Source organism: Panthera onca, chromosome C1 (assembly GCF_046562875.1).
Source record: "Panthera onca isolate mPanOnc1 chromosome C1, mPanOnc1 haplotype 2, whole genome shotgun sequence".
NCBI lineage: Eukaryota > Metazoa > Chordata > Mammalia > Carnivora > Felidae > Panthera > Panthera onca.
The window spans coordinates 67210584-67236313 of record NC_138346.1 but is presented as its reverse complement, the minus strand read 5'-3'; the positions used below and the strand labels follow the sequence as shown (position 1 = coordinate 67236313).

At 35.1% G+C, this 25730-nt stretch overlaps 1 protein-coding gene across 4 annotated transcripts in view; it reads left to right on the top strand.

Annotated features, from left to right (window-relative positions):
* The window catches only part of SCN2A (sodium voltage-gated channel alpha subunit 2), a 143395-nt gene that overhangs the window by 101068 nt on the left and 16597 nt on the right, over positions 1-25730 (top strand). For all 4 annotated transcript variants that reach the window (XM_078451186.2, XM_078451187.2, XM_078451185.2 and 1 more), the window contains exons 17-23: positions 292-771; positions 10726-10846; positions 15301-15455; positions 17048-17221; positions 21428-21550; positions 23828-24109; positions 25382-25435. In XM_078451186.2, the coding sequence (XP_078307312.1) occupies positions 292-771; positions 10726-10846; positions 15301-15455; positions 17048-17221; positions 21428-21550; positions 23828-24109; positions 25382-25435 (1389 nt within the window). The remainder of the gene's footprint in view (positions 1-291; positions 772-10725; positions 10847-15300; positions 15456-17047; positions 17222-21427; positions 21551-23827; positions 24110-25381; positions 25436-25730) is intronic.

Below are 25730 nucleotides of genomic sequence, written 5' to 3'. Positions count from 1 at the left end.
TCTAGATAACTAAGATTTCTCTTTTGGAACTCAACTTCATTTAGAAGTTTCATATAATAGTAGTTTCAGCAATTTTGCAATGACTGAAAAGGAAATAGTGTTAATAGTATTACTTGATATTGGCCAAGTATTTATTCCATTCACCTTTTCCAGAATAGTTTATCATAAACTAAAAGGAATACCTATTAGTAAAAAAAAAAATGAGATGTAAGAGTAATTTTGGAAAACTTATAGTTAAGAGCAACTGAAACAACACAATGTTTTGATCACCTATTTTCCTGTTGTGTTCAGGTTCTGAACCTCTTCCTGGCCTTGCTCTTGAGTTCGTTCAGTTCTGACAACCTTGCCGCTACTGATGATGATAATGAAATGAACAATCTCCAGATTGCTGTGGGGAGGATGCAGAAAGGAATTGATTATGTTAAGAGAAAACTACGTGAATTTATTCAGAAAGCCTTTGTTAGAAAGCAAAAGGCTTTAGATGAAATTAAACCTCTTGAAGATCTAAATAACAAAAAAGACAGCTGTATTTCCAACCATACCACTATAGAAATAGGCAAAGATCTCAATTATCTCAAAGATGGAAATGGAACTACCAGTGGCATAGGCAGCAGTGTCGAAAAATATGTTGTGGATGAAAGTGATTATATGTCATTCATAAACAATCCCAGCCTCACTGTGACTGTACCAATTGCTGTCGGAGAGTCCGACTTTGAAAATTTAAATACTGAAGAATTCAGCAGTGAGTCAGATATGGAGGAAAGCAAAGAGGTAGGAATTTTTAAATAAAAAGATGTTTTGACATAATGTATGCTTTAAACTGTGAGACTACTTTAAGGTTATGTTTCATCTCTGTAAGAAAATAGAAAATGTCTATTGATACCCTTTCTTTGGCAAAGTTGGTGATAGATAAGTTGATGACAGATTAAAATGTAGCTAGACAAATGGTATGCTGACTCATTTTCTCAAATATTCACCATTTTGGATTCTTGATAATATGAATATGCAGACTAATATGAATTTTTCTAATTTAAAAAAATAATTTTAGATTTGTGAAGGTGTCTTCATTTATTCACTTTCTTCCTTGTAATTCTCCCACAATGGTGTTTTTTGGTACATACTAGAAAAATACTTGACGAGGGCAGTTCTAATTCTCACTTGGCTTTTATGAAACACTTCTTAAAATGTGATCTTACTTAGTTTGCACAGATATTTTTATTTATGAAAAATCTGATTGGGATCTTGACTTGATATTTACATATAGTTTCATGTTTCTGAAGTAAATGTTTTTTTAAGGAAATGAAGGTAGTGATGAAGAATCATGCTGAAAGTGTGCTTAACCTTACTGAACCAGTGCATGGTGTCTACACAAACAATATGCCATGATACATTAGAGAATGTAAAATTCTGAATTTACCAATTTACATTAAACATCTTGGAGGTTTAAAGTATTCTTTGATTTCCTAGAAGAGTATGAGTACCAGAGTGTGCTTTTAGTTTGTTTATAGGTTAATAAGCACAGGGTTGAGAATAAAGAGAAGAAAGAATTTAAACCCTTAGTGTTTAATTGTTTAACCATACTAAAATGAAAACAGAATTCCCAGTGATTAAAGCTTGAGTAAACATAAAAATAATGGCCAAAAACAAAGATTCATCCTTTCTTGCCATTTGAATTGATTGACAGAGAAGAGAAAGACCTCTAGTACTGTCTTCATTCTAAGAAAGATAGATAACTGGGGAGTTTGAGGCCCTGAAGGATAAACTTTAAGTAGCATAACAGTCACAAAAATTAGACATTAGTTAATAAAATTATGAACAAAAATATATTTCTATGAAGGAAACCTTAGCTATTTCCATCAGTATTTGCATGTGGATCACGTAAAATCACTGAAGAATATGCTATTTTTCATTCTTTCTTGCTTATAAGACAGGTAGTATTGCTAATTCAGTCATTAGGTAGAAGTAGATGTTAAACATGAAATCCAGAGAAAATTTAAATATAGGTACTAAAATTAACATGTAAGTAACAATGCCATAGCTCCTAGTTTCACAAAATAAGTGATGAGATTCAAGGGAAAACTTTGCAGCCTGAGGCAACAAATTGCTATAACTAGTTGAACTCAGATGTTTACTAATAAGGTCATTATTTTTAAATTTAACAATAACCATATATATATTAATAAAATTTGGGGTAAGCATAGTTGGTTGGATTATGCTGAAGGAAAGGGTGGGGCCTAATTTCTGGTATTGTATATTACCAGAAATTGAGGTCAGCATTTAGAAAATAGAATTGGGTCATTAAATTTTACTGTATATTCCCCTCTTGTTATCTTGACATCATACCAAACGCTAAACATTTCCCTTACAGTAAGGGAAGTCAATTTTTCTTTTTATGTATGTTTAATTTTAGGGTGTCATATAAACTAAGAAGAAATTATGAAGAATCAAATGTTAAAGCCACCAGTCAGTTTAAACTTTTGGCTAAGTTTGAATATCTTGACAGCGAGTATCCTTAATTTTCAGAAATTTTAAAGCCTCAGGCTTCTCCAAAAGAGCGTATATTCATGTCTCACCTCAAGCCATTATGTTCAACATAGGAGGAATGTCCAGTCAGGTGGGGTGTATAGTAGGAAAATGGAAGCTCTCTTTCCAGTTACCGTTAAGCTTTTCCATTTGTTTTCTGTTTGAATTAAGTATTCCAAAATGATATATGTGAAGTCAGTACTTTGGAATTGGAGGAAGAGACTGATCTGCCAGTTGGAAATAGAATTATTGTATCGCCTTAGCTGTGGAGTCCTCTTGATTCCTTCCCCCCTAGAGATTGTTACCTGGTTGTTAAGTTTTATTACTTGAGAAATTTTCAATTCTGTCTTTATATCAAACTTGCTAAATACAAACTAATGAAAGATTCAGTCATTAGATAGAAGTAGTCTGGGAAGAGAAATGTGCAGGTTTTCAACTTTGGTATCTAACCTAGTTAGATACCAAGTAGCTGTACAGTAGAAACTAAACGAGATTTGAGAGAATTATCCAAGAATTCCAAATATTCCTACCTGAGATCTCTGTTTAGTGTTCTGTCTTCTAGTTATTTTTGTCTGGTCATTTTCTTAACTGGTGAGATGGGGTTGTGCTGTTAAATATCACATGTATAGTAGTAAGAAATGGTATGAAGTTTATTGATTTCTTTTCTAAATAATTTTTTTAAATTAAGGGGAAAATGGGGCACTTTAAAAAATCTTTGGAATGCCTAGATGAATCCCTTTTTATAGGACAGATGAACCAAGTAGACTTGGAGGTTGTTTAGGAGTTTGAACTAAATCCTCTTTGATGTCTTTGACAAAGCTGTGTGATTCCTTGATAGCTTTTTGTATTTTCTCTATGGCGTATACAATGTTATAACCATGTATACTTGAACTCAACGTTATTTGGCTGTATTTAATGTAATTCCTTTCATGGTTTGTGATTTTGAATGATTGATTTGTCTTTTAGTGTTTTAATAATGTTGAAGCCATGCTTGAATGATTATTTTTCAAAGTGAAATTTACTAGTGTAATATAGTGACCTTCACTGCTTACCATTCTTACTTCTCACAGGGGTAAAACCAAGCTGGAGCCATCAAGAGTGCAGCTCTGGTGTTTTTTAACCAGACAGAGGCTCGTGCCATCACTTTTACCCAGGTTACCCAAGCAAGTTGTACATATATAACTATAATCAGTTTCTAAATGAATTTTGACTGGCCTGCATGTTACTCAGCTACATTCCTTGCCCATCCATTGGCAGTAAAATAAAAATATGCACAGCTGCTCTTATGCTGAGTCATATAAAGCATGGTCAGGCAAGTCTGGCAACCCTAACTTTAAAAGAAATGATTTAGTTGCTAATCTTCTTACATAGATTTTAATAGAAACTATATTCAGTGAAAAGTAAAAGTGCATGCCTTAATGGATTATTTAGTTTCCATTTAATGCTACGGTTTTGAACGTGCTAAGGGCTTAAAGGAGAAATGTAGGTGCTCTTTGAAAAACTTGCAGAAAAGCTTTCTCTCCCCTGTTTTTTTTTTTTTTTTAATATAGCCTCAGTGGGTGTACTTTATTCGTAATTTTTGTTCAGTGTCATATTAAATTTTTCTGAAGGGTAATCTGCAAATCAAAGCAATTCCTTATTCACGTGCAAACTGCCTAAAAGGTATTTTAATGTGACAATAATGTAAATGAATTGGAATGTTTCTATTTTGGCTACTAGCAGCATGGGTATAATTTTTATCTGCTTCATTTGAAAGAAAATGGCATTGCTTTATTTAGCAATTGACCAAAAGTGTTTTAAATTTAGAATATGATTCCCTGGGAGATTCTGTTGATATTTACCCCTAAAACTCCTAAGACTGAAAGAAAAGGAAATAAATGCCTTTTGTACGCCAAAAAAAATTTTAAAAATAAGATGATCATCTTTTAGGTGATATGTTCATCTGAAAATAGATCTGGAATCCAACTTCTTCATTCTGTTGTTCCTCTGTCCTTTTTGGTTCTTTTTTCCCCCTCTATTTCACCCAAACCTGCTGGGAAACTTTCTCCTGAAGAATATTATTTAAATATATCATACACTGCAAACTCTTATATAGGTAGAGAATCATTGTGAGCTCTTTCAGTGTTTTGGAATGATAGGACCTTCCTTGTCATGTGACCATGGTAATGAGTATAACCCTCTTTGGGGTCCATTAGGTGGACCTTTGCATTTCCTGATGTTGAAATCATAGTTTTGTGCTCAAATATGTTAACCAAATTGCTTAGTGTAATTTAATTATTTTTCCAGAAATATTAATTAAATATTTTGTCATTTAGGTGCAGTTTCTTATTCTGCCATTAACTATAGAACAAACCTACCATAAGCATATTTGGCTCTTTGGAAAGGAGCAATGATTATGTCATTCTTGTAGCATTCTTTTATACATTGGAACAAAATATTCAGTCTTTGGCACTCTAGACTCATGGAAGGTAATGCTTTAAATATTGGAGGAATGATGTGACATGGGATCCAAGAGATGTAGTTGCTCACAATGAAACACAGATGCACATATACACAGAGACTAGAGAGATTTTTTTTGTCCTATAATGTATTCATTCTTCAGGAAAATGTGGGATTTGACTCCTTATGATAATGGCTTGTTTTTCCCAGTTTCTTGGGAAAAGGGAAGGTTAGTTTCCTTATTTTCTGACTATCCCATTCATCAAGTTCTTATATAAACAGGCGTACAAGGAAAGGGATTATCAGATATATTACCTATTGGTTTATTTAGGAGATTTAACTGGAGTACGTATGGTGGAATACAAAGTAGGCAGAAACCAGTTTAAATTGACTCCATTTATTCTTTGCTCTCACATTATTATCATTTTCAATTTCCTTGAATATGTCTCTTATCCTCTCTCAGGAAATATTGTCTGCTCCCTGAAAAAGTATCCTAGTTTCCAGTTCAAGGGGTGGGAAGAGGGAAAAAGATGTGAGAGAGGTCTGGGGGGATAGGTACAGTAAGAACCCATGTATTATTTTCTCCTGGAGAATGTTTAGTCCTCAAGGGAAAGTTTTCCAGTAGGATAGTAATTAAGGGAGAAAAAGGCTGTTAATGTCCTTCATGTAAAAACAAAACGGGCCAAACATGTGTGTGTCTTTGGGGCACTCTATATCTGTTGAGGGGTAGGCCAGCATGATATAAGGGTTACTTTTGCCACACCAAGAAGGATATTTAAAATCCAATTTATGGTTTAGAAAATTGTGTAATGTATCTGTTATAAAGACAAAAATAATTTCTGGGTAATGTAGTATAATGCTAATGATACTCTTGATTTTGCCATCTTCCTCATTAAGACAACAACAGTCCCTTTTTGGTATTAAGGTGCCACTTTGGCCTTAAGCTTATCCCAAAGCAAGAAAGATTATAACTTTCATGAAAGTGTCATAATAGTGTTAAGGTTTGTCACGGAAAATAACCCAGAGCTCCTTAAATATAAATTCTCATTAAGATCCATGTGGAACAAAGGATTGCCGTTTTTGGGGGCCAAAATCTTTAAATATGAAATGTTTGATTTAAGCTATGTTTCAGGCTATTTCTTTCTCTAAAATCCCAATTCCTTTCATTGAATCAGAGTAGAATATACATCTTTTTCTAAATTATATACAATCTTACTAATTATATTTTCTTAAAAATGTACCTCAATTTTATACTGAGAAACAAGTGTGCCTATGAAAAAATAGCAAGTTTTCTCTCCCTTTTTCTGTTGTGATTTTTTTAAGTTTTTTATTTATTTATTTTGAGAGAGAGAGAGATAGAGAGAGCAGAGGAGGGACAGAGAAAAAGAAGGAGAGAATCCCAAGCAAGTTCCACCCTGTCAGCACAGAACCAGACATGGGGCTCAGTCTCATGAACCGTGAGATCATGACTTGAGCAGAAATCAGGAGTCAGTTGTTAACCAACTGAGCCACCCAGGTGCCCCGTGATTAATTATTTTTAAAAGTAATTTTACTTTCTGAAAGAAAGACTAGTAGTTTGGCACACCAATGTTTAATAGTAATTTATCAATGATATGGAAAGTAAAAGAGATATAATGTTTAAAAATACAAAATGCAATATTATGTACTTTGATATTTATTTATTAGGTAATTTAGCAAAATATGATTCTGTCCAGCTTAACTCCTACAAAAATACAGAAGATTGTCAATGGGAAGAGCCCTGTAATATGAGGTTTTCATTAAAATAAATGTTCAAGTAATTATTTCCACCTGAAAATAAATTATTGCCTATGCTACTCATAGCAAGTAACAATTGGCTATTCCTGTTTGATCTCTTTGATCCTGATATTAGAGTACATCATATTTTATTTAAATTTAACTAGGCAGGGTATCCTAATAATATATTCAGTTCATTTATTTCCTGAAAAATAAGAACAAAAAATAAAAAGGGAACCTAAACAACCAAATTTTACAAGTTTTAATATAAAACTTGTCAAGTATAGAACTTGAAAGTATAGAACTGGTTCTATTTCTAGCCAATTCATATTTTGGTATCTTACTCATATGGCATTTTGCAGTAGATGATGCCTAGTTTGGAGCATTTAAAAGCAACTTTTATTTGAAAATTCTTAAAGTACATGAGTTCTAATCATTCCATATAATGATGTATATTTGACAGTTCTATTTGATGAATTTGTACCATAGTTAGGATTTATTATAATTATGACCATATCTGAAGCTGAAGAGTTTTATAGTCTTAGTTTGGTTCCTTTCATTTTTATGGACTCTTTACACATTTTAACTGTTAGTCAACATACTTTATATTATGATATTTGCCTCTTACATAATTTTAAGAAAGTCATTGAATTGATGTTATCAAGAAAGACTTTATAAATCAGTTTCTTGCCTACATCTCAGTACTAATGTTGAAAGAAAACTTTTTGTTCATTTAATATTCCAATGAGCATTTAGTTCTACTCTACACTAATACTTATAAGAATGTAAATATAAATTGAACTAATACTAATTTCATAGTCATGAAACTTAGGAATCAGTAATATCACAAGCACTCTCTTGAACCTACAACATTAAAGTATGTATCACGTCTACTAAATATTTTACATTGATAAAGGTTGGTTTTCCTTATGAATCATCAAAATATTCTCTAGAAAATTCTGGTAAAATGGGGTACAGAAGATCTGGAGTCCAGCTACTGACTCACTATAACTTTTGACAAGATAATTAAAGCCACATTTCTTTCTCTAAATAGACTCTGGATTGGTTGAAATTGAGGATTAATGTACAGTTTAGATTCTTTATTTGTAAGCCAGGTGAAGTAATGCATGTGACAGGTGGACCCCATGCTGGTCCACATCAGAGGGAAGATGGAGAAGGATGAGATTGCCTCTCCTTAAAAAGGTTCCATTCACCAGTGGGACTGCAGATCCACTTACATCGTTGAGTCAAAAGAAGGAAAACATTGTCAGAATGATTCAATATTAGTTTGCTAATTCCAGAGTTAAACTATAGTTTTCTTCATATACACATTTTAGGCCTGAATAATTGAAAGCCTGATGTTGAGACAGCACTCCTAATTCTAAAAGTTGCTGGCCATTATTTACACAATTCAGAATCTTAAAGGATTTGTGTTATTCTGCACATAAGTGTGAATATTATTTGTATTCCCTTGATGTGAAAGTATTTACTAGGAGATGTCAGAAGTAGTTACTGACAGAATAAAAGAGTCCTGTCTACGGCCAAACCACCCTGAACGCGCCCGATCTCGTCTGATCTCAGAAGCTAAGCAGGGTCAGGCCTGGTTAGTACTTGGATGGGAGAATAAAAGAGCCCTTGCACTGTTTATTTATTCATTTATGCAACAAACATCTATTAAACACAAACATTGGTGATAGGTACTAGGGACACAAAAATGGCAAAAGTAGTATCTTTGCTTCAGACGATTAAGTCTGGTTATATACGTCTTCTAGAGACAAAACACTTTCATGTTGCACTTATGAAAAAGTAGTAACCTGACCTTTAAATACACAAATATTTATCTCAGTAAAAAGACGTTACTTCTATATCAGTTCTAAGGAACTGCACTAAATGAAAGAAGTGATAGTTTATGTTACAGGGATCCTCTGAAACATTTCAAACCAAGATCCACTGGAATTTATCTGATGACTTCTTCCAATCACTGTCAAGACCTAATCTTCATTTTGTTATGGAGAAGTCTATTCATTCATTCATTTTTTAAACAATACTTATTGAGTACCTGCGACATACCCAGCACTGATGTAGACTGTGGTACAGTCACTCACTAATGTGTGGAGTAGCCTGAATATGGATCTTCATTTTTCCCTTGGGCTCATCCCTAGGTCTTTCCCCAATCTGTATTTACAGTGTTATCCTTTTTCCTGAAAAGAATGTATTCCATTTCTTATTGTGGGCTGTCTGTAGTTAGATCAGTTCTGACTAAGCTTCAGTTTTTCTGATTATCTATGTCATGTTTCAACATCTTACAAATGATAAGATCAGTATCTTTAGGTCCCTAATATGTAACAATTTTATGTGAATCAGATGGATTGGAATGAGACAATAATTTGGTCATTTCTTAGTCAATTGTATATAAACAGAGCTATACTTATCAAAGCCAAAAAACAAAGGATAGGAAATTATACGCAGTGTAAAGAATTAAAATATGTGCAATAAATATTCCCACTTTGCCATGTCATCTTAAACCAAAATATATTCCGATTGTAACGACAAAGATATCATGATTATCTGTTTAGTATTGTGACACATTTGGTGAGCAGAAAAAGAATTCAACAAATTTCAAGCATTTTATAATATATAATGCTTGATTTAATGTCTTGGTCAAATTAAAAAACAATCCTGAAACAGTTCTAAGAAGATAGACTCACATCTAATATTTATGCTTCTATCATTGATATTGTTAAATTACACAAGACAAAAGCATTTTCAATCTCATATATATCACATATAAGTAGTTGTAATTCATGAGCATCGCCATGCCAAGAAAATATTTTGTATAAAGAAAATTATTTTCATAAACTAAAGGAACCATCTTCCTGGGGCAAATCCATATAATCCTTAGCTCAAATATGAGTAGAGTATTTCTAGTACTGACTACAATACCCATTTTATAGTAATTTAACATACTTCAATGTTCATTTTATCATGTGCTTACCTCATCCCCTTTATAAAGTAGCTCTTACCAGCTCAACCATTTCCTAATGTTATGCACTAATGGTAATAACATTGTAACAGGTCCGAGAATGCTATGGCCCAAACTACTCTGATTCCATGTGGCACTCATACCTGGCCCTGTGTCATTCCTGCAGCATTTTAAGACCAGATTAAAGACTGGGATACCTTCCTTTATGCTGATCCTTTGAACACCCTAACCTGACTAAAGTTTGGTGGATTTCAAGATTTAAAACAACTTCTTCCTATTATATTTTTCTTTTGGTGGTATTTGATGTAGCCTAAAGGAAACCAAAATGACTACCAGAGATTCATTTCTCCCTGTATTAACAGGACAGGTGAGAGTGCCAGAGTAACAAGTAGTTTCCAAATGCACAATGAAACTCAGGAGTGCATTGGCCAAAGAGAATGCAAAATACCAGCTCTTGCTATAAAGCTAACAATGTGCTGCTCTTTTCTGAGTAAAAAAACTATAGAATATATTTAATAACAACTAGTGGTATATGTTTTCATGTCAATGAAAAGTGGATAAATTTAGATTGTTGCTGTTTATGTGCATTTGATCAAATCTTTTCTGTATTTGACATGAAAATACACTTGTGCAGCTTTCGTTGGTTGGGTCACAATTTTAGAATAAAACAAACTATACCATTTGCAAGCTAATTTACAAAAGCAAGATCACAGATGACCATGTGACTCTGGTGGCTTACATAAGCTCTCTCCAGGATTTTGTTTCAGTATCTCTACATGTGTGCTTAATCAAAAATTATTTAAGTTGTTAGCACCATATTTTTAAAGAAAAAAAATCTGCTGTGGTGCTACCTCTAATCTTGTGACCCCCACCTCTACTAAAGCGGACTGGCATTATGTTTAAGATATTCTTAAATTACAGATCAAGGAAATGCATACAGAAGACTTGAGGGCACGCCTTTTGAATTTTTATATTATAGATTAAAGAAAATATTTTAAAAGCTTTTCTGTGGAATTGATTTTCAGAAGCTAAATGCAACTAGTTCATCTGAAGGCAGCACAGTTGATATAGGAGCTCCCGCTGAGGGTGAGCAACCTGAGGTAGAACCCGAAGAATCCCTTGAGCCTGAAGCCTGCTTCACAGAAGGTAAGTGGAACCATGCATATGAGCTCATTGGACCTCTCTTACCAGTCTCTCTCTCCACCCTCCAATCATTTATATCTATCTAGTAGCTGTTCATTTACTTGTTTGATTTTTTTCTTTTTCTATATCAAAACAAAGATACGTTTTTGAAAGGTAAGATTTAGTTTATGTAATCAGACACGCTTATATTTGTGCATCCTGTTCAACTAAGAAATGCTCCTAAGTCTATGGGTGTTTTGGTAGCCTTCTAGAATATCTAATCAGAGAGAAAGCCAAATCAAGCATATCTCTCTTTAGCTTTAAAAAAAAATTAAAGGCGGGGCGCCTGGGTGGCGCAGTCGGTTAAGCGTCCGACTTCAGCCAGGTCACGATCTCGCGGTCCGTGAGTTCGAGCCCCGCGTCAGGCTCTGGGCTGATGGCTCGGAGCCTGGAGCCTGTTTCCGATTCTGTGTCTCCCTCTCTCTCTGCCCCTCCCCCGTTCATGCTCTGTCTCTCTCTGTCCCAAAAATAAAAAAATTAAAAACGTTGAAAAAAAAAATTAAAAAAAAAAAATAAATAAAATAAAAAAAAATTAAAGGAGACAAATTTTAAGTCAAAGAAGTAATTTATTGTGTACTGTTTTATCAGTTTACAATGGGTACTAATTGATAAGTATATATTTAAAACTGTCCATGATTAATGGTTACTTGCATCTGTCAAGGTCAATTTCTTATTAGTTCTGAATGTTAGTAGATAACAGATAATGAAGTGCCAAAATATATTGAGTTATATGGGGCGCCTGGGTGGCTCAGTCGGTTAAGCGGCCGACTTCGGCTCAGGTCATGATCTCGCGGTCCGTGAGTTCGAGCCCCGCGTCGGGCTCTGTGCTGCCAGCTCAGAGCCTGGAGCCTGTTTCGGATTCTGTGTCTCCCTCTCTCTGACCCTCCCCCGTTCATGCTCTGTCTCTCTCTGTCTCAAAAATAAATAAACGTTAAAAAAAATTAAATATATATATATTGAGTTATATAATATGAGGCACCATGCCACTGGGGCATACCAAGAGGATTTTCTGAAAAAAGCTAAAATTATGTTATTTGAAGTATGAATCAGTTATTTTCTGAACAGTAATGCTATATATCAGACAGCCCAAAACTTCTTAGCATTTAACCAAAAAACATACTTATGCTCACAAGTCCAAGGCCAGCTAGATGATTTTGCTGATCTTGGATAGGCTCTCTTTCAAACCTGAGGTCTTAGACGGACTGTTGGGCTGCCTCAGCTCCGCTGCACTCATCTCGTTCTCCACATAGTGGCCAGATATGTTCTAGTGGGAAGGCACAAGAGCAAGAGAGGAAACCTGTCAAGGACTGGTCAAGCCTCCTCTTATGTCAGGTTTGCTCCTGTCCCGTTCACAAAAGCAAAGTTACCTGGCCAGTCCAGAGTGTGAGGGAATGCACAACTGATGATACAAAGAGGCGGAAAAATTAGTACAATAACACAAGATATGAAATTCTTCACCTTTCTTATATAAATTTCTATTGTAGGTACAGAAACGTTTCTCCAAAACCCTGGAAATCACTTCATGTTTAACTCACTTTTTAGTTAACAGCTATTTAATAATGCATGCCATGTCTTAGCCTCAAATCAATCCTATATTGTAATTGCTTAAGTAAAAATTTGTTTTAAAAATAGTGACTGCCTCAAATTGTTACTAGTAATGCAATTTTGTTACAACTAATTCCAAATGTGTTTCATTTGGGTTATGCGTGTTTACATTAAGAACACTAAAACTAGAACGCCTGCCTGGTTCAGTTGGTTAAGCTTCTGACTCTTGATTTTGGCTCATGGTCATGATCTCACAGTTCATGAGATAGAGCCCTGCATCAGGCTCTGCACTGACAGGGTGGGACCTGCTTGGGCTGCTCTCTCCTCTCTCTTTGGCTCTCTCGCCTCCACCCAGCTCCCACACCCCCATGCATGCATATGCACATTCTCTCTCTCACAATAAGTAAACATTAAAAAAAATAACATTAAAGCTATTTTAATTTAAACTTTAAGCTAATTTTTAGTATATGTAATTACACAGACATTAGAAATCACAATCGATGTTGGATTCTTTCAAGGTGTATTACAGAAGATTATGTTGCATATACCTATTGATTTGGGACTTATATGCATTGGTAAAAATGAATACTTAAATATTAATTGTCAATTTTTAAATAACTTCAGAGGGAGGGCTATTTGTTCAGCATACGTTATGAGGGAAGTCACTTTTTGCTATTTTTCTCCAAAAAGTCTGCATACGTTCCAGTGTTACTTCATTATGAAAAAAATATATGACTTCACAAAACATTCAATTATTGTGAAAATTCACAATAATTCAAGTGGTATTTCACAAACATAATTTCTGTGGCATTAGTTTTTCCTCTTTACCAGACAATTAGCTTATTTTTTGAGTTACAATATATGCATATATACTGCAATAATAAGGAAATAATATGTAATTATGGAATAATAACTATGATACTCTCAACATTTGTCATTTGTGAAGCTTAAAAACATTTAAATATGAAATATTATGAAATATGTTCTATATAGAATATAGAGTAACTTCACATTGTAGAAAATGATAAATAATATATAGATGCCCACCAACCAACTTTAACAATTTGAATACTGTTATCATATTTGCTTAAGACTTTTTATTTAAGAATAAAACAGATACAGACTAGACCCATTTTATTCTCCTTCCTTATCCCATTTTCTTCCTTTTTTCTCAGAAATAAGCCAATGTCTCAAATTCAGCATTTATCATTCCCACTAAAATCAGTCTTTTTCTGTTAAACTGGTTTTTTTCATCTCATATTCTCTTTAGAGAAAAAAAAAACAACACCTAAATTTAGTTCCATTTACTTTATTACAATGAATATTTTCAGATCATGTAAATCTTCTTGATCTTTTGAGAAACAGAAATATGAAAAAGATCTTGCCCTCAAAGAAACAACAAATATAATGCTATTTATTTCTTAGTTGAGAGGCTAATAACAATGTGCATCATTAAATTTTCATGAAACAAAGGCTATGATCTGGCTGGCTGGCATTATAAAGTAGCATCTGATAAATATCTATACAGTAAAATATCTGCTCTTTTCAAGATGAGGTTTCCATTTTTCTATTCATTGATCCAGAGCCCTCTTCCTGGTTAAAACCCTATGTCATGACTCATCTGTCTCCCACGCCCCAGCATCCTGCTGTGTGTGTGCTGTCAGATCCCATCACTCCGCCTTATTTCCTGATTCCTGACCACCATCACCACGCTTACCTTGTTTTTACTTTCTTAGTGTTCAGTTGATTGAATTTCAACTTCTTTCTTCTATCCATTCAGTCCCTTGTATAGGTAGAGATCATTCTACACCCATGTTCTTACCATGTCCATCTTCATAACTCCCAAATAAATCCTTCAATGTTTTACTCATAGACAGCATATAAAATCTAAATTCTCCAACTGACTCATTCAGGTTCCTTTTTTAGATTGACTCCTAACTGTCTCCTTTATGCAACTTCTAGGTCTATTATTAAGTTTTATTGATGCCATTGTTTCTCCATTCTTTTACAGCTCCTGTACCAAACCTGATTCTTACCTATCCCTCAAAGTCTAACCCGAAATTCATTTTGTCTACAAAGCTCAATATCAAAAAGTAATCTGACCGATCAGTTCTCACAACACTTTATTTAATTTGTGATATTATTTATTTTCTGTAACTATAGAATTTGTGAGCAAAACTCCTGTACTTAAAATGCACACTTTTTGTTAAAGAAAAGCTATGTTTACGCATTCTAGTATTGTAATTTGTCCAGTACAATTCCTTGAATGCTGCAGATATTCAATAAATATTTGTTGACAAGCCTTGATAAACTATAACTCAGTATGTTTATATACACAAATTACACAAAGGTGTTTACGGCATTGTTGCTGATAATAGCCAGAATTAAAGCAACATATTCAATAATAGTGGAATAATTTTATGGATTCTGGTTAAGTCTGGTAATCTTATTTAGAGAAGTATTATGAAAACTTTCACAGTTCTATTTATTTGTAAAAAAAAGCAAAATGTATATATTATGCCATGAAATGAACTACTTAGAATTCAAATGTCCATATATAAATGGAATCACACTCATAAGATGATAAGATGGAAATATCAACTTTTGGTGATTTTATTTTTCCTTCTGTTTTTCTATATGTTTTTTATGATGTAATATAACCCATTATAATAATCACATAAACATAAAAAGTATTTTTGAATGAATGATTTAAAAACTATACAGACGACTTCTGTTTGCATGAGTGGAAGCCATCTTTAAACAATAGTTATGTACAATGTATCAGGTAATAATTTAGAAGAGGTTCCCACCAACATAAAGGTACATAATCCAAGAGTAATTCTCTTTTCTTCATTTACTTTGACTTATTGTAGACTGTGTACGGAAGTTCAAGTGTTGTCAGATAAGCATAGAAGAAGGCAAAGGAAAACTCTGGTGGAACTTGAGAAAAACTTGCTATAAGATAGTGGAGCACAACTGGTTTGAAACCTTCATTGTCTTCATGATTCTACTCAGCAGTGGGGCACTGGTAGGTGACATATGACCTGTGCGTTTTCCTTTACTTGAAACTCTTCAAAAACCTCTTACAGGTTTTTAAAATCCAGTGCTTGTGAAGTAAGAAACATTGTGCGATATCCCTAGCACAGTGTGAGAGGCTCAGGAAATAGCAATTTTTATTGTTGTGGAATAAGTCTCAGATTGAACCAGGCCAAGTATGGTTTCTTGTAATATTTAAAGAAAGGTACTTCTGACTTTTAGTCATCAGAGGTAGTTCTTATAAAGAGTGATTATGCAGGCATGATATGGGATTATCAGGTGAGTATCAACCTGCTTAACATAAACTCCATTTTGCAGGGAACTCACTTGTCTTGTTTGTGCTGATTCACTAGTGCCAATCACAGTGAATGACAAATAGTAGACGAACTTAATTGCTGACTAGTAGCAAAGTGAAAGCATTACAACTTAATTTATATCTGATTTCACTCAGTGGAAGGGTCAGTTTGGTCAAGATATTAATTAATATATGAAAATCGTGTGACCTGTTTTCCCGTTTGGTGATACAAATGTGGCTGCATTTCTTTTATTTTTTCAGTTAGTCACTACCGTGTTTGGTGAGTGGATTTCATTCGGGGGATTATAGTGTTGTAAGTGGAGGCCTCTAACCCTGCCTCTGATTTGACTAAGAGTCCGTCATCCTGCCATGTACTTGAGCAAAGAGAGCCAGCCCTGCGTTTTTAATGCCAATAAAGAGGGAACTCTGAAGTCTCACCAGTAACTAGTGTCTTCGCTGTCTTAGCTCTTGGTTCTCAATCATACCCAGTCAAATCTCCCCAAAGTGCACTAACATGCTGACACAATGGCTGGCTTCTGGGGTGCTTCCAGCTTAGCTGTAAATTGAGCTCAAAAGACTTTAGGTCCTTGTTTTGAGCCCTGGTCGCAAGCCCACATCCCCTTTTCTCCAAAAAAGAAAATATTCTTTTGTCCTTAATCCAGACCACCGAGTTATCCTGATAGTTTTTCCTATAAGGGGACTGAGTTAGATAAGTGGTCTTTTCATTCCAGAACACCCAAAGGCTCCTGAAAATGAGTTCCCCAACCTTTCCCAAGAGCTCTGCAAAATGACACAGGGATGGGAAGAGGGAGCTTCCCAAATACACACCACACACATGCCCAGATTGAGCAAGAGAAAAAGAGTGGAGAAAGTGATAAACCTCTGTCCCTCTTTCTCCAGGTTGGGTGGGGGAGGGAGGGCTCCTTGCCTTACATTCGCATTACTGAGAGAATACATTACAGTGCACTGAACAAAGCAGATCTACTCACACTTGATTTTCTCCCTCCTGCTGTGGAGAGATGGACCTGACAGTCGCAAAATTTTTAAGCTCTTTGAGATACCCTGATACCCTAATTTAAAAATTATTTTAATTCATTGGCTGACGGAAATGTGCAGCCAATAGTCATTGCATGCAGGTAACTATAAAGCAAAATGCCACTATGGGAAATGGGAAAAAGCCTTCCAGACTTAAGCACCTGAGTAGAGGCTTGCAGCATGGTTTTCCTATTAAGACATCAATTAGAGACAGTTTATGACAATGAAATTCATTGGAATTTTTTCACTTACAGGCCTTTGAAGATATATATATCGAGCAGCGAAAAACCATTAAGACCATGTTAGAATATGCTGACAAAGTTTTCACTTATATATTCATTCTGGAAATGCTTCTAAAGTGGGTTGCGTATGGTTTTCAAATGTATTTCACCAATGCCTGGTGCTGGCTAGATTTCCTCATTGTTGATGTGAGTATTCTGCACTTTCTTGTTTCATCCCATTGGCATGATATGATAGTTCTAGCAATGGTGCCCAGCACATAGTAGGCGCTCAGTAAAAACCTCATGTATATATAAATGATGATTCCCATTTTCCCAATGAGAATCTACCCCAAAATGTTTTTTTGCTGATTTAAATTCAGATACTTTCATAGGTGAAACAGTCAAATGCTGCCTTACTTTACCTACTGATTTAGTTGCAAATTAATATTTAAATCCCAAGTTACACAAAATATATTAATGTAGAAGTTTTGCTTTTCTCATTCTTACCTTTGACAGAATTAGTGTATTTAAATTCCTCACAGTTATCTTTGACGTTAGTATTTTTGTCATCATCAGAGCGTATTGAGAGGTGTTTGTCCCAAGATGGATTACTAATTACAAGGAAACTTGAAAGTCAAAAAAGCAGGAGACACTTCTTGATTTGTGGGATGATTGAAATAGATTGGCTGTGGGCCAATTGTTTCAGAGTTTTATTAAACTGCCCTGGTGTTGAAAATAAAGGTGGAGTACCAGACTATAAAAGTCTTTAAAAAAATTGAATAGGAAGTTGCTCTCTGGTTTCCGAGGGAGTATAGATCTCACTTTTTATTCACAAAAGAACAAAAGAAATAAAAATCATTTTCCTTTAGTTCCAGAGACTTACTTCTTAAATGCCTTTTAAATCAGTAGTCTATGCATAATGGGTAAAAAGAAGTTTAAAGGCCTTTTCTCTAGAAAAGACTAGGCAAGTCAGTGGGGACAGGGGACAGGGACGTGGGGGAGGTGACAGGATGATGCTCACAGCCAGCAAAGGAGGAGGAGGACTCTGGAATTTGCAGGAAAGCACAATGTGCTAAATAGTGCATTTTGAAGATAGTATTCTGTTGATTGTAAATCCTTGGAATTTAAAATTTTTTTTAATGTTTATTCATTTTTGAGAGACAGAGAGAGACAGAACATGAGTGGGAAAGGGGCAGAGAGAGGGAGACACAGAATCCGAACCAGGCTCCAGGCTCCGAGCTGTCAGCACAGAGCCCAATGTGGGGCTCGAACTCACAAACTGTGAGATCATGACCTGAGCCAAAGTCAGTCACTCAACCGACTGAGCCACCCAGGCACCCCTGTAATTCCTTGGAATTTAAAGACATATTTTTAACTTGAAATATTTTGATATATAAAACTTGCATATCATGCCAGTAAAAACAACAAAAAAAGGACCCTTTCATGAAGAAAGTTATTTTTTGTAGTTTCAAATGAAAGAAAAATCAACTTTTAATCCAATATAAACTTTCTAATCACCAAACAGAAGAAAAAATTATGAGACAGAGTTCTTTGAATTTAAGGTGGAAAATATCTTTGTTATATATTTTTTCCTAATCTGCCTAAAGCAAATCCACTATTAAATGTAATATATAAAGTCTTCATGCAGAATTACATCAAAAGTTTTCTGGCAATATAGGAAGACAATAAAAAAATACTTAAAACCACATTTGATTGGACAGCACACAATGAAAAAATATACCAAGACTATAACCTTTGATTTCCATAATGGGATTATGGATGATACTTTTCCTTTTCTTTATTTTCTGTATGTGGTTATGATACATTGGTAAATTTATAATAAAAATATCTGCCATTTAATGTGTCTGTGTAATATTAAAGGCATTAAATCAATATGACCTGAATATAAAGAAATTCTTAGGAGAAATCCAGTTGTCCTGCAGCTGATGCTCATATTACTGAGCATATCCTGATATTTACCTTCTTAAATTTAAGAAGATTTCTTGGGGCATCTGGGTGGCTCAGTCAGTTAAGCATCTGACTTCGACTCAGGTCATGATGTCACGGTTCCTGAGTTCGAGCCCACATCGGGCTCTGTGCTGACAACTCAGAGCCTGGAGCTTGGTTCGGATTCTGTGCCTCCCTCTCTCTCTGCCCCTCTGCTGCCCGCCCTCTCTCTCTCTCTCTCAAAAATAAATAAACATTAAAAAAAAAAAACTTCTTAAGACAATATGTGAAACTCATCAATACCTTGCTTTATATCAAATATATTATTGATCTTCTGTTTTGTTATGAAAGTTACAAATATGAATGTCCTTTTTTCTAGCTTCTGGCTCAAAGTCGACTAATGAGGACAGATATATATACAATGAGAAGATGATGTCGGTATTAGAAGTGCTGTTCACTTCACTAAGGAAGGGGGAAAGGCTTTGTGAGGGCAGCACAGTGTAGGCTGGAGTTTGAGGAATGAGAGCGTCAGCAGGTATAGATAAGGGGAGGGACGCCAAAGCGTTAAAATACCGATGCATACCAAGCAGGGCCTGTTCAAGAAACACATAACACTAGAGGGTAAGAACAGTGCCACAGGGTGAGGACAAATGTATTGTAGTTGGATGATGACGTAAGAAAGGTAAGTTTGAGAAGTGTTTAAAGTATCTGAGATGCCATCCAAAGAGATACGGAAGCCCATAAAGCATTATCTATGGAAAATAACACAAAAAGCTTGCTCTACTAGAGAGAGAAGTGTGGTGGGGTAGTGCATGATTGAATAGAAAGGGGATAATTTAGAAGCCAAAAGACCAATTAGGAGATTGCTCCAGAAAGATGAGAAAGCCTGAATGTATCTCCTTCTCACATTTCGCTACACAAGTCACATAAAATTGGGTAATTTACCATTTCTTTTAATTAGCCAATACATATTGTCCCTGTTCAGAATTTTTTTCTTATGCCCTACTTTTACCTTTCATTCTTTAATTTATGCTTATTTCTTTTGGATTCTGTCTTCCGGGAAGATTAAGTAGTCCAGGGCCTCATATTTTATATGCAGAAAATCTTCACAACGAATGACAATTCAGTAACTTTAGTTTTCAATTATCTGTGAAGAGAGGGCTCACAAAGGCTAAAAGTTTAGATTTTAGGAAAAGTATATAAACCACTTAAGATAAATTTTTGTAGCTCAATTTTTGCCAAATTTAGAGGTTTTGTTATTTCACATTTCATGTGCCAAATTACTTCGAGGAAGTTTTGTTGGAAAAATTTTCTGTGTACTTCATTTATTTTTTAAAAAAATATTTTTTTCAAATACCATTTACACTATGCTCTTAAAAGTTATATTACACATCTATTTTTATTTATTGCTTTTGAAATTCAAGTGCCTTTTAGAAAAAATACTTTTTCTTAGATTACGTAGTTTTAATGAGTTTTCTATGTACTTTCAAAGGAAATCAGACATTTCTGTGCCACAAATAAGAGTTGTTCTTTTCCTCTTTAGTTGAGATTTTAGAACTTCTATCAACTACATTAATTGTCTGTATAAATGACCCAAAAAATATTGTTCTGGCAATTTCTAATTAGTCATACTAAAATCTCAATTTTTTAAGAGGGTTATTTTTATTTTTATTTTTTAAAGTTTATTTATTTATTTTGAGAGAGGGAGCAGGAGGGGCAGAGAGAGAGGGAGAGAGAATCCTGTCAGTGCAGAGCCCGAGATGGGGCTTGAACCCACAAACCATGAGATCATGACCTGAGCTGAGATCAAAAGTCAGATGCTTAACCAAATGAGCCATGGCAGGCACCCCCTGAAATCTCAATTTTTCTTTTTTTAGTTAATTATTTTAATTTGACATAATTAATGGTTTTATGCCCTCGTAATGAAGTTGACACAAAGACAAAGCCACTATTTAGAGGCCTAGATCTTTCTGAGTGTGTTTGTGCTCAGATTCACCAGTGGTTTACATACTTCACCTGTGTACTTGCACTGTTTTAACCTTCTTCCTTGCGGGTGTGCTAAATAGAATTTTACAGATCTGTAGATGAAGATTGCACTTCTGTGGTATTCTGTTTCTTGTTTTACATTTGATTAAAAAAAACCGTTCTTGTCAAGAATCTTGAAAAGAGAACATGTATAGCTTCTTCTTTCTCATAAGTTTATGGCAGTGGTTCTCAAAGTATGGCTGACAGACCAGTATCTTTAGCCTTACCTGGGAACTTGAAGAAATGCACATTCTCAGGCCCTACCCCAAATCTGCTGAATCAGACTCTGCCTGCCAGCAATCTGTGTTTTCAGCAAGCCCTCCAGGTGATTTTGATACTCACTAGAGGTTGAGAACTACTGGTTTATTGCACAGAGCAAGATTGAACTGGGTAAGCATTTTTGTCTATAAATAAGAAAACTGTGTTGCTTTCTCTGTATAGGTCTCATTGGTTAGCCTGACTGCAAATGCCTTGGGTTACTCAGAACTTGGTGCCATCAAATCCCTCAGAACACTAAGAGCTCTGAGGCCATTGAGAGCCTTATCCCGGTTTGAAGGAATGAGGGTAAGAGCCACTGCTTTAGAAATTGCTGGAATTATAATTGAGAACAGACTGACATTTTCTACCTCAGAAATGACAAATCCATGGAGACTTTATGTCTTATACATCCATACTGATGTAACCAGTTGATCAATAAAATTTGTCAGATGTCCATAAACTTGACACTGTTGGAGACACTCACATAATAGAATGCCTAAGTGATTCCTTCTAATTAGAAACAATTAGACCGCTTCTAAGTAGATTTTTCACTCTGTGGGAAATCTCAATCATGTTGCATAGACTTCAAATGTGAGACAAGATTAGTTATGTTCATTCCATTTGTAAATGTGCAGGAAATTCCACTGACTGTAATTTAAAACCACCAAAGAATTCCTCATTTCTTCATTGCTCCTATGATGTGTTGTGAGTCTTTTAAAATCTGAATCTGGCCCTTTAGCTTTCAAACACAGGCTGAGGTGGCTAAAAAGTAGGCCAGCTGTGGAAATCTAACAGTCATTTAGAAAGGTGGTACACAGGGACAAGGAGGAATTTGTGTTGCCATTTGTCATCCCCCGGGTACGTAACCTGAGAACACACACCCTCAGCACGGAGGAAATGATGACGCCCTGTCTCTGTGGATTTAGCTATTCCAAAAGAAACTCTTAGAAAATGACGCTTTTTCTGATATTTGGAAATAGTTACTTGGGACTTCCTATTAATGTTTCAGACATAACCAGAAATGAATGATGTGTGTAAGTGTGCGTGCTTGTGTGTTGGTGTGCGCATGGTTGCATAGAAAGGAATGGTTAGCTGTTAAATTATTTTCACTTTACCAATTTAAAATCAGTAGTAGTTTTAATTTAAGAAGGAGAATCAAACTGTCAGTACTAAAATAATTTTTCATATTTTCTATATCAAATTTGCATAGATAGTCCTTCCATACATCTGTCTTGGAAAACACGTGTGTTATTTCTTTGCTATCTAGTTTTGTGAGTGTGTGTGTGTGTGTGTGTGCGCCTGCGTGTGTGTGTTTTAAGTCTTGTAACCAGTATCATCTCCTCACATTTGCAGAGCATTCCTTGTAGTGAAGTTAAAAATGAACTGTCAAGTCCACAAGTCCCTCTGAATTATTAGAGAGTTGAAATTCTAGTAGTAACTTAGTACTGTATTAAGTTCTTTTAAAGCTACTTTCATTTAAAAACACATTAAAATATTGTCCTTTACTGACTAGGCTCCAGGTGCCAATTTGCAGATGAATTGTGCCTTTTGCCAAGTACTCATTTGGTATTGTTGCTGTAAGATACCGTTACTCATATATTTATATGTATGTACGTATGTACTTTTTATACCATAAAGCATTTGAGGAAGGTTAATGCATGTATTTCTCATATTTTACATATCTGTTCATCGATAAAGTTTATTTCTGGTGTAGGTTAGGTGCACTTGCACAGAAAAAGATATTTTGCTGAATATTTCCTTGAGGGATAATTTTAAAAAGTGCTGAAAAACGTTTCCTGGAAGTCCTAGTTAATTGAGAAAGCTGCAAGGAACAAAACCATTCAGTGAAGACCTTGGGATCAAATTGCAGTGTCTTATGAGAATTTTCTTCTGAAAGGGATTCCCCAAAGGAGGATCAGAAAAATGAAATAACTTGCCCAAAGGTGCACAGCTAATTTGTGATGTAAACCGGCCCACATATCTCCTGCCCTCCAAACCCTTTTCTCCCCATCACATGATCAATTTCCATGTTTAAATCTCTGCTCCAAAGTTTGCATGTGTAGGGAGAACCTAGACTACACTGCTTGGGACAGTCCTGGCTTATACTTGTGTTCCCAGAATAATTATTATTAGTGTTCCCTTTTGCCCTGGAAAATGACCCTCACGTGTTGTTCTCCTTTACTTTCAAATTGTGGATAATAAATTTTATGGTTTGCAAATTTTTAGAAATCGTGATATCCACACGGTGACCCTGCTTTTACAGCCACGTCATTATTTGCACCCCTAATTATTCTCTCCACTTAGAATTAGTTCCATTCTTTGATGAAAATGTGCCATGTGTATGTTCTTACCTCTTGAGAAAGCATTCCTACAATATAAAATTTATTTTATACTATTCTGAACTGTAATTGTAAAGTTTTTTGTTTTTGTTTTACTGGAGCTGCCAGATACTGCAGATAGTTTCTGCCCAATATTTAACTTTAAGAACAGATATCTTTTCTTTCATTTGAATGCTGTTCTTTGAATAGTGTTTAAAACGGCTGTTGACTTTCCACTTGTTTTCCCTTCTCGTTTCTGTGCCAGGTTGTTGTCAATGCTCTTTTAGGAGCCATTCCATCCATAATGAATGTACTTCTGGTTTGTCTGATCTTTTGGCTCATATTCAGTATCATGGGAGTGAATCTCTTTGCTGGCAAGTTTTATCATTGTATTAACTACACCACTGGAGAGATGTTTGATGTAAGTGTGGTCAACAACTACAGCGAATGTAAAGCCCTCATAGAGAGCAATCAAACTGCCAGGTGGAAAAATGTGAAAGTAAACTTTGATAATGTAGGACTTGGATATCTTTCTCTGCTTCAAGTAGTAAGTAACCACTTTATTATTCTCTGTGATGTCTTATTAACATGAGTTTGAAACCTCCCCCCTCAATATTTCCAAAAACGTATTTCTCAAGCCCGTCTGCCTAGATTCTTTCTAATCATTGCTGAACTAACTTTTCTGCACCATGTTGGAAACTGGAAAGCTCTACAAAGTTTACAGTCTTTCAGACTATGCATTAGGTACCCTAGAACCAGTCCCTTGTTACTGACATTGTTATGTAGGTTCCCACTGTTTTACCCCACCCCTACTCTGAGCAAAGTAGAGGCAGTGGCCCTAGGGTGGGGTTGGAAAGCGTATGTGGGTAAGAGGAGGAGTGGTAGATCTCTGTACTCCTTGGCCACCAGACAGTACCAAACCCTCATCAAGTCTTCACCCACTTAACCTTCACCACCACCACAACCAAGCTACCCCACCTTAACATCTGTCACACCAATTCCCACCTTTCCTGCCTGCTGCTTGAACTCCTTCAGATAGGGAGATTGCTCTCCTGCAAATAAAAATCTTCCTATCAAGTTCATTATATCTGTTATAAATTCGTAGACAATCTATCCCGCTTCTCAACCGACCACTCCCTGAGCTGATCCACCTGCATGATACCCAACACTGTATGAATATTAGGGGGAAGAACAGATTCTGTGGCTCTAAGAAACTGAAAAAAAATGTATAAGATTTTTGTTTTCAGGTTTGCTATGTCTGCAAAAAAACCATAAATATTTAAAAGAGTGCATTGCAGCTGAATGTATTTGCTTTCTGACTAGGAAATTACTTTGTTTTATGGAATAATTGTCTTAAAATAGTATAATCAACAATATGTAGATTTTCGAGAATAAAGCATCATGATTTGTGATCGGTGAGAATACCATTTAGAAGAGAATAAGTAGAATGGAAAGCATTACAATCAAGCAATGCAGCATATTTTTCATCTTGTCTGATGCTAGTTTCATATACACCAAATTATTTTATCAAATTTTATGTTGTATTCTCATGGGCATATCAGAGTCAAAGGTTGTTAATAATTGCTTTTATGATAGCACATTGTTATAATCTTCATGGCTTAATTATAGGTTTATAGAAGAACATAAATTTGAAGCATTTTCTATGATATTACAAACTTTGACCAGAGTTTAAATACTAACCCCAAACTATTTTGTATACCTGTTTTTGAATGAATCTTGGTCAATCCGATACTTAACTTTCTTTTCTAAAATTATCATTTGTGGGGGAGAAAAACTAAGTGGTCTGACTTTTTTACAGGCCACATTTAAGGGATGGATGGATATCATGTATGCAGCTGTTGATTCACGAAACGTAAGTCTGTTTAGAGGAAAAATTGTTTAATTTGATCCAGTGAATATTTCCACAGTGTTGTAATTTACTGGTAAATAAAACAATGAGTCAATTTATAGAAAACATCTATTTTACAAAAATAAACTATTCAACCTTGCATTATTTCTTCCAAAATTTGATTTGAATGTTTTTCTCTACTCACTGTAAATCTTTTAACACGTCTTTTCTATATCTAGCATGACACCCAGCACTTAAAAACTTGTTGATTTTGCAAACTGAGACAATTTGTTTTTGGCTCCGATAGTTCTGGCCATTT